Genomic DNA, 9,843 nt, shown 5'->3' on the forward strand with positions numbered 1-9,843 from the left:
TTTAAAGTGGCGTGTTTAAAAATTTATTTTGAAACAACACAAAAGTCCCATTCTGCTTTAGTATTTAAAATGTCACATTTTTGAAAAGCCCATCGCTCATGATATGGATATTGGCTGAAACAATCAATGTAGTTATTACATGTAAGGGGTCGAACTGTGTCTAATGAAGTCACACAGCCAGTCTGGGGGTAATCCTCAATTTTTTTAAACATAAGAACTGTATTAACAAAGAGTGAGTAAAAATTGAGGTAGACAAATTCAAATGTCCCGTGGACAGTATTCGGGGGGGGGGGGGGGGGGGGGGGGGGGGGGGGGGAATACAGCATAATGCATGCATTTCTGTAATAGATTAAGCTGGCATTTTGAAAAGTTTGAATGGGAAAAGGAAAAAAAAACTTTTTAATAGGTAGGAGGTTAAGAATCCTGATTAGATGATCTAATTTGCAGTGGCCAGGCAATGTGTACAGGTACACATGCCCCGAAACTGTAGAAACTAAAGGTGCATCAAAAAGCGCTACAACGGTATTGCTATCCACTTCCCATAATTGACACCCACTTATGTAGAAAACCTTGCCACTTCACTTCAAGGTACAATATCCCCTAAAAGAAATAATTACAATAGAGTCATTTCATCTGCTCTAGTCGTATTATGATCATTTGTTAATCTGTGGTAAAGTGGAAAATTGAGATACTAAACCTTCTAAATGAAGTGAGAGCCAAACGCCACTGTATCCATGCATTAAAATAGGTTACTGACAGAAAGAAATCGGTGATGTAGAGTATTCACACTTATAAAAATACACATGAATGAATGAATAAATAAATTATTTAAGAGGACAGAAGCCCTGTTCATTTTCTGTCCATGGAGAGGCCACGTCCTACAGGAGGATAGACTGAACAGAGTCCACGGGAAGAGGAGATGAAGTCCAACAGAGGCTGTTGAGCTTCTCATGGTGCTTCCATAGAATCACCTTTACACTCACTACAGCAGGCTGGCAAGGCTGGTGGTGGGTCCATTCTGGGCTTGGAACTGCACAGGGGGTGGTCCATCAGTCCACTGTTACAAAGACAGAGTAAATTAAAGACACTTAAGGTCAGATTGTCACTCAGAACAATTCTTGTTCCTACTGCCAACATCCTCATCACTTTCAGACCTATTTTTATCGTGCATGCAACTAAGGAAAAACCCTGATTCTCAGAGTGAGCCTGACTCTCATCAGAAGGGAAACAAATCATGAGGCTCCCCAAAATAACAAACACTCAGTACAAGACACTGCCCAACCTATCAGATGAATGACCTCTCTGTCAATCAGGGGCTTGGACTCAGGAAAAGGAGAGCATCAATGCATTCATACTGTATAGCTGATCGACTAGGCATCGAGTAAGGCAACACTTTATTTATGGGGTCCTTGTTCCAGTGGATCAACATAATGAAGTACAATGTAACAACCTACATACCAATATCACATTCTTATGTTGTTCATACATAATGTTCTTTGGTGTATCTACAGATCATTAGTACAGGTGTAATGAGAAGCGCTTGTCACAATACTTCGCCAAAGTGACCTCTCTCTTTGAGGAAGGAAAAAAAGTGGCCATGGGGTGAGGTTTAGGACTCTTGATACCCTGACATTAAAGTATAACTCTGGAGTAAAAACAACCTGTCTATTTACGGTAGATAACAAGTTCAAACATTTCATTGACAGCAAAATTACATTAATTATTGGAGTTTTTGCGTTAACACTGAATAGGCTTAGGTGAACAAAAATACTCGTATGGATTACATATTGTTACACTGGTTGTTACACTGTACTTCATTATGTAGATGAAACAAGGACCAGCGTAAAATAGAGTGTTGCCTTAAGGGAAATACAGAGTTTGGTTAAACACTCACACTGATGAGGTTGTGCTCAGGGAGGCTGCAGGCAGCAATGTGATCTTGCAGCAGCTGCTGTGAGAAGTTCTGGTGCATCTGAGCAGCCTCGTGTGCATCTATCGTGTTTCCACAAGCCTTGTTCAAATCTACAAAGACATGGAACCAAGTGAGACATGGGACCCTGGAGATGAGCGCAGCATGCACTGACCAGCTCCAAGATCTTATACACTTTTACACTTTGTTAGCTGTAGGCATCTTCAACTTACCTTTGAGGAGCGCTGAAGACCACAGTTGAACAGACATGTCTGGGATCTTACTTGCCAACTGCATGGCAGGCACCACCATATTGTTGCTTTCCTGTTCACAGTTAACCCACACACATACACATTAACAAATAGCAGTCACTTTAACATTTCCTTTCCACACAGCAAACTTTTCATGTGCAAAGAAAATGATAGTATTATATCAAATCTTCTCAAATGTTCTTACCCGATGGTTTCCAAGTACATAAAATATATGGCCCAGCAGTACCAGGGAACAAGCAGTCAATCTGTTCAGGTCCTCTGCATTTGACATCTTCAAAGTCTCCCGCAGGAACCGCCTGAAACCACAAAAGGAAATCAATCATTTCTACTGTTGCATTATGACATTATTAAGTATAAGTCTGGTGTAAACATTGGAAAGCCAAGGATTCCTGGAATGCACTCCCCCGATAATCATTTGTCAGTGGTTTTATAAAATACAAAAGCTACGTAGGCCAACTCTATTTCGTTAAAAGATGGTACAATACCAACAAAACAGATTACAATTGTAAAGGCCTGTACTTCATGCACCTCATGTCTACTCTTTTTTTAGTTTTGTAGAAATGCATTTTTTATGTTGTTATGATACTCACTTTTTACATTTTATATTTATCGTGTCATTTGAGAACAACATTTGATTTTGAAAGACAAGTTACATAGTTACATCCATGTGGGTAGTAAACACCCACAAAAGTATTAGCTCTTACCAACCGCAAACATAATATGATATACTGATTTAATTATTAGAATAACGTAATAAACATATCCAGGCACTTATTACATGTATAGGAGGGTACAAAGTTATTTCATTCAATTCCCACAAATGAATGAATTTCTAACTTGAAATTCTGTCCATTTTATATCTGTCCATTGCTGGATATACTCTTACAACTGATAAGAGATGTAATACATCACAAATCTACTGTCATTCTATGTTTTTTTCTTTTTTTTTTTAAACCTCCCACAAAAGTAAGAATTATTATGTGCAGAAACATACATATGAAATGAAATATGAAATATGATTAATACATGTGGTAATTAGTTATTTTGTTTGCGGTGGTAAAAAGTAAATTTTATGTTTGCGTGTGTTACAGTGTTGCTTGCAAAAATGGTGTTTCAGAAAATGTGGTTTAGCAAGTGGGAAAAAACTAAGCAATGAACCAGATGTGAGTATCTCTGTCTAACAAGTATTCATGCAAAGCAAACTGTTGAGACATGATGAACTCCTATGGTAGCCATGCCGAGTAAGACATTTACAACAGCTTTTCACAGCAGCTTGCACAAAGCATATACAAACTTACTTGGCTTCATTGTAACGGCCTTGGAAGAAGGACAGGAGGCCTCGAATGTAAAAGGCGGCAGCTCGAAGACAGTGCGAGCTGTAAAATAACCAGACATCTTATTAATGCAAAAAGTCAGGACTTTAGCAATCACTCAAGACGAGAGAGTGCCATAACTCACTCGGCTGGCCATTAGAACAACTAGGTTTGTGCTGTACCAGTCAAATTGAAAAATTAATCACCAAACAGTTAATGAACACGAGCTTCACCATTTTAAAATTACATTGCATTTCTGCAATAATCACCATACCTCACAGGGAAGTTGTGGTCTGGATTGATCCTTTCCAGGAGACTGTAGAGCTGCAATAAAACACAATACAAAACAACACTTTAAAAATAACTCATACATTTCAACACATGCATGGACTCAATAGTCCAAATAGACGGTATACTAATAGCCCATGTTTAGACTTTGAAATGGGTTATGCACCTCCTGGTGCCTGTTCCCCTCCCGGATATAGACACTGGCCAAATTAGTCACGATGAAAGTCCACAGCTCCTGGTGGGTGGTGAGCTAAAAGGGTACACACAAAAAACGAGCTTAGAATCACTCAGTGTGGAACTCCAAGACTATTAATGGGGTTAAATGAGCAGGTGCCTAGCTGTGGCCCAAACTCACCCGAAGAGCAGCACTGAACTGGGCCTCAGCATTGTCCATGCAATTCACAGAGATGCAGTACAGACCCTGAAGTGGCAAGAAACAAGACAGAATTAACAACAACCACCACCACCACCACCACCACACCTTTCTAATGCTAATAGATACCAATAGATCCCAACAAAATGTTATCACAAACTGGTCTCCCCAAATGTAAAGTGCTCTTGAAATAAGTTACAATTACTCACAAGTAGAGTGTGAAGCTGGGCAGCATGGTTGGTAAATAACCGTGGGGACTGTTGGCACAGCTGGCAAACCTGGGAGATCTACAGAACAAAAACATATTGATCATAATTACAGTCGAATGTGAATATGAGGCCATGTGAGATATATTCTAGTGTCCTGCCAGCACTCTAGAGTTCAGATTAGATTAGATTCAACTTTATTGTCATTGCAGAGTACAAGTGCAAAGACAACGTTCAGACCTCTTGGAGTGCCGTTGCTTTGTGTCCAGTGACCAGTCGGCACATGATGATGTGCTCCAGGAGTATCACTTGGAAGGAGGAGAGGATGGGACTGGAGTCAAGCACTGGAAGAGCCAAAGACAAGAAAAAAAGAAAGAAAAGTTGTTCATAGCACAAACAGAGGGGGGCAGTCTGGGGACAGAGGATAATGCAGAGTTTGCAGTAATACTCACTCTTCAGTTTCTCCAGCTGCATGAGGGCTTTGTCTGTGTATTTCTGTGCTTTCTCCAGATACCCAGCCTGCATGGAATGCATGACGGTAACCTAAAAAACAAAAGATTGTACTTTTAGGAGTGTGCTCAAATACAGTGAACATACCGATAACGATGAAAATATCCACAGCACAAATCAGGACAGCCCAGAAAACAGAAAAAGTTGGTCTGTGCATGGGTAGATAGTAGTTGAACATTATGTGCAAGATATATGAAAGTAAAAAAAAAAATCACAACATGAACAGATAGTAGAATCAAAAATGAGCAATGAGTGTTTTGAAGAGAAGTGAAAACAGAGGTCATAAATAATACATTCTTAGGCTAGGTGAGTATAGTAATAGAGTAATAACTAAATAATAACACTGTACAAGAGATGGTGAGAAGATCATTTTCCATCCAGTAATGCGGTCAACGTGATATTTACACCAGTAGCAGGCGATCTGCATGACCTCCTGACTGATTCGTTCAGAGTTTCTCAGTGATTCTGATCAAAATTGCTCTCCATGTGCCACCTAGTGGACATTCTGAGAACTGCGATAAACATCTAAAAACTGAGTAGAAGCGTAAGGAATCAGGTGACTGCTGATGATTTAGTAGAACACTCTTTTGTTTCTTGATGAGCACACATCAGTGGCCTACAGGCAGAATAGGTTCAGTAGTGCATACCAGGTAGACCAGCACACACATGTGCTCCTTGGGCAACCAGTGGAAAAGGTCAGCAGGGTTGCTGGGTAGGATCTCATCATCGTGAAGTGTGGAGATGGTCTGAATACACTGCTGCAGCTGTTTCAGACATGGCTTCACACTCTTCACCTGCAAATGCACATAGTCAGTCACCGATTACAGGCTTACCTCGTGCAGAGAATAGATCAAAATCAGATAAAGGTCAGGCATTCTGTTGGACCCTTACCTGTCCGGCATCTAGGTAATGTGTGACCTGCAGCACCAGGAAGAACACGCGCAGAGACTCTTTCTGTATGGGGTTTCCCTGCCAGTTCTCAACGATCTGCCCACACAGAGTGAGCAGAGGGTGCACCTCTTGCAGCTTGCGCTCCATCAGTAAGAGCTAGGGCCAACACACACAACTTTTATTCAGCAAATTGCAATCATTTTGACAGGCAAACACAAACACACAGTAACCTAGGACTGGCAAATGAACATGTGACAAAAAATGTACGCACAGACACACACACACACACACACACACACACACACACACACACGTGTGCAGGTAGGCATGCGCGCGCACGCACAGACACACAAATTTCACTTGGGGGCAAAATAATCATCCACTTACCATTCCTTTGCTCAGCAGAAAGAGGGCTCTGTCAAAAGCAAAAGGCAAATAAATCATTTTAAGTGGAAAACTATGTTGGTACGAAATCTCAAATATCTAACGTCTAGCATGGGCCTATATAGTCTTAACACATCCTTTCCTACCTGGTGTATTCTGATCCAACCACTCGTGCATATTCTGCCCCAACGCCCAGCAGGTCGCATGCTGAAACAAGGTCTTTCTCTAGTGTGTGGAGTTGCTGGAGGGAAAGAAAATAATGTGATTACAACGTGCACATTCTACACACCTCTATTGACATTCTGATGAGGATCTGTATTGGCGGGACACTCACAGCCAGTTGAAACAGCAAACGGCAGTGCCAGTATGGGGTCTGCTGTGAGATCTGGATGGCTTTTCGCAGGAGGGGCTTTGCAGAATCCACCAGATTCTGAAAAGATCAAACAACAGACCATTATGCAAGACTTTCACATCGAAATCTTTTTGAATGAGCCTCTACATTCACATAGAGTTCATTCAGATATTGTGCAATCAATAAAAGTATGAAACCCATTATAAATGATCATTAATAATATATTCCGCAAAGACTGAAAATGTCTAGAGTCTAGAATTGTCAATCAATCATAAAATGTGTTACCTGTTGGCAGTACAGTTCTGAGAGAAGACTTGCTGCTTCAAATTTGACATCTTCAAATTGTGCAACCTAGAAAACTGTTAGGGAAATCTACCATATGGAGTACAACATTTATAAAATCTATGAAAAAAGACAGGGATATTAACCAAAATTAACATTTGTAACAATTGACTAAAAACAAAATGCACCACTTATTTTAAGTATTTGTTCATATGAATATCAACAAGTTATATGGTTTAGTTGTTATGTATTGCCATCTGCAATCTTCTGCATCATTTTGTATATCTAATATTATGCACTGTATTTAGCACCCTATCACTGTGGATCATCTCTATGGACATGTATACCATAGCATTTCACTGCATTGCCTCCACTGGCACATACTCCTTCAGTTTGGTCAGTTCCCTATGCATTGCTAGGGAAAGATCATTTCCCTGGCTGTACATTTCAAAATTATTGTTTTTAATTGTTATGAATGATGTGTAGTTCCTTTGTTTAGTATAACATTACATTGAATATCTATAAAACATTTCTTACAAGATGGAGAAACTATCTATATCTATCTCTATCTATTAACTCGTCAATGCTATGGCAGCTAGACTAACCCGTTTTTCAGGAAGATGCAAGTTTCAAGTAGTTAGAATAAAATAGCAAAAATCAGGAAAAGGATACTGGTTGTGATATGTACCACTGTGGAGAAAAGGAAAAGGGAAAGTCAGACTTGCGTTGTTAGCCTCATTAGCCGACAAACATGACCAGTTTTGCATTTCATCAAACTCCATCGTCGTGGGCTAATTTAAACAGTACATTTTTTTTGCATTACTTGCGCGGGTGACTATCGATGGACATGCATGTGCATATCTCACTACTGATACCACCAAACCTCTAGATGTTATTAACTTTGCATGGGTAACGATAAAATCAATCGCTAATTGAATCAACGATAGCCATCTAGCTGCAAGCTAGCGACACTAGCGCGTAGGCATGCTCTATCCTACTCCAAAGGTAACTCTACCAGAATTAAACTCGAATAATTACTGTTTCAAAAGTAACTCTGTCAATTAAATTCTTTTCTGGCCAAGTTAGCTACACTCTATGTACCCCTTAGCTAACTTTTTCCATAAGCCAAATAGCTACCGCTTTCTCCAGGTGACTCCGAGCAAGCTCAGTGTTCTTCGTATGATGGTAGAGAACGGAACCGAGCTGAAGATGTGTTCTTGCTTCAATCCTTGGAGTGGGTTTAAATTGGAAAACAGCTTGTAGACAGTGTACACAAAGTCTTATTTTTGGTGGACTCGATGTACGGAAATGCTCCGCAAAACCGAGAAGTGCGAGATACCACGGTTCCGGGGATTCGCCACCAGTCGCCATTTTGATGTCAATAAAAACAAGAACCTTACTTAATTCTCGCGTGATGTCCAGTACTACATCGAGAACGAGATTTGTTCGAAAGCCATTTCGGGAGTTGTAGTCCATGTAGGCCTAAGCAGAGACGGTTCTTGATCTTTGATAAGTTGTAAATGTAGGCTAGATGATTAGGCCGTGAAGCGAATATTGTTTTCGGAAAATGGGATCCCCCCCCCCCCCCCCAGTCTGTAGGCTACAGCAGAAACTAAATGTGCAGCATAGCCTATCCCACACAGGCCGGATCAGTCTGTGTTTTCTAGGGCTACGTTTTCTTAGACGTCGTTTTTGGTAATCAATGTTAGTGTTACAACCTTTAATGACATTATTTTTTAAAAGTTGTATTCAAAGAATTAATGTAGGCTATACCATTATCATCAAATTGGCAAATATGTTTGACTTTAACACAGAGCACTAACATTAAACAGAGCACAAAAGAACATAACCAGAAGATGGAGCCAAAACCTAGCCTAAATGAATGTTGAGTGAGACAGTAGCCTAAAGAAAAATGCATTTGCTCATTTGTAAGCTATCCATGAAACATGGTTTAATAATGGAACTGAAAACAAAACAAACCAATTAGACAAAGAGAGAAAGAAACAAACAAACAAAAAGGAAAGAAACAGACATTCAGTGGGCTATGGGCTGAAAGTGAGGCATAGCCTGTAGATTTATCAAAACAATCGTCACTAGATGGCAGGATTGTACAGTTGCCATGATAGGTTCTAATCACGTCTTGCCCCGAACTTGACCTTGACAAAGTGGCCCCCGTGGTCTTTTCAACACTACATTTGCACTCTGCCTTCCAACACTCCTAAAGCTATTATCGTACTTTTATTTTATTTTTCATCATAGTAGCCTAGCCTAATAATGGTGTAGGCTATAGTAGGCTAGGCTGTGTAGCCTAAACCAAGACTAGATGCAGTGGCAATAAATAGCCTAATGATGATGTGAGCAGTAAATAGGCCTATTGTTAAATACAAATGCCAAATTCAATGTCTAGACAACACAGTTTTCTATCTGCACTAGTTATTGTTTTTCATACAATGCTTCCTCTTTTACTTTTGATTTTATGACTGTGTTTTTATGACTGTGTTTGTACATGTGTGTGTGTGTGTGTGTGTGTGTGTGTGTGTGTGTGTGTGTACAACTGTCTATTTATTTGAAATTAATTTATTTATTTATTTGAAACTCATATTTCGATCACTGCAATATTTCTGGTGAGATTTTTATTGAGGATAGCATAATAATTCTGCTCCATATCCCTCCTCAGTGGGAGCCGGGAGTGGGTGGGAATGCCAGAAAGCAGAGAACACCTCCTGTATCCCAGTGTCTACCCTTGACTTTGACAGTGCTCTTTCCGCTTCTCTGCCAGCCCCATGGCCGGGAGCCACCTTAAGACCCAGTACAATCGACACAAAAGTGCCAGGAGGTGATGCAGCCTTCGCTTTTGGAGACGAGGAGGAACGGTCAGAGGCTTGAGGCCACTGAGCGCCTCTCCGAGGTACGGTTGCCATAGGTACCTGGAAATGTGCCAGCAAAATAATAGCTCATTTGCATGTATTCAAATGAAGCATGAATAATTTACTACCCGGTCCTGGAAACCAATAAACAACGGCTATTCACACATACATTTGCATCATTCTCCCAGCTCTCCCA

At 40.3% G+C, this 9,843-nt stretch overlaps 1 protein-coding gene across 1 annotated transcript; it reads right to left on the reverse strand.

The window, feature by feature from the left end:
• LOC134102107 (MAU2 chromatid cohesion factor homolog) lies at nt 1–8,155 on the reverse strand. The gene is made up of 19 exons (XM_062556107.1): nt 7,918–8,155; nt 7,453–7,470; nt 6,784–6,849; nt 6,481–6,576; nt 6,293–6,387; nt 6,150–6,177; nt 5,763–5,918; nt 5,519–5,665; nt 4,814–4,904; nt 4,602–4,705; nt 4,365–4,442; nt 4,138–4,203; nt 3,949–4,032; nt 3,769–3,818; nt 3,480–3,557; nt 2,366–2,477; nt 2,143–2,233; nt 1,895–2,022; nt 1–1,057 (listed from the first exon to the last, which is right to left on the reverse strand). Exons 1-19 carry the CDS (start codon nt 8,149–8,151, stop codon nt 983–985), a joined length of 1,797 nt encoding a protein of 598 aa, XP_062412091.1. The 5' UTR covers nt 8,152–8,155; the 3' UTR covers nt 1–982.
• Nucleotides 8,156–9,843: the final 1,688 nt, after the last annotated feature.

Source organism: Sardina pilchardus, chromosome 15, assembly GCF_963854185.1.
Source record: "Sardina pilchardus chromosome 15, fSarPil1.1, whole genome shotgun sequence".
Classification (NCBI taxonomy): domain Eukaryota; kingdom Metazoa; phylum Chordata; class Actinopteri; order Clupeiformes; family Clupeidae; genus Sardina; species Sardina pilchardus.

Coding starts and splice junctions, on each gene's coding strand:
- LOC134102107 (XM_062556107.1), bottom strand. CDS start 8,151: ATGGCGACTGGTGGCGAATCCCCGGAACCGTGGTATCTCGCACTTCTC. Junction 4,706..4,813: donor GCAGCTGGAGAAACTGAAGA/GTGAGTATTACT, acceptor TGGCTCTTCCAG/TGCTTGACTCCAGTCCCATC. Junction 4,033..4,137: donor AGTTCAGTGCTGCTCTTCGG/GTGAGTTTGGGC, acceptor GTACCCTTTTAG/CTCACCACCCACCAGGAGCT.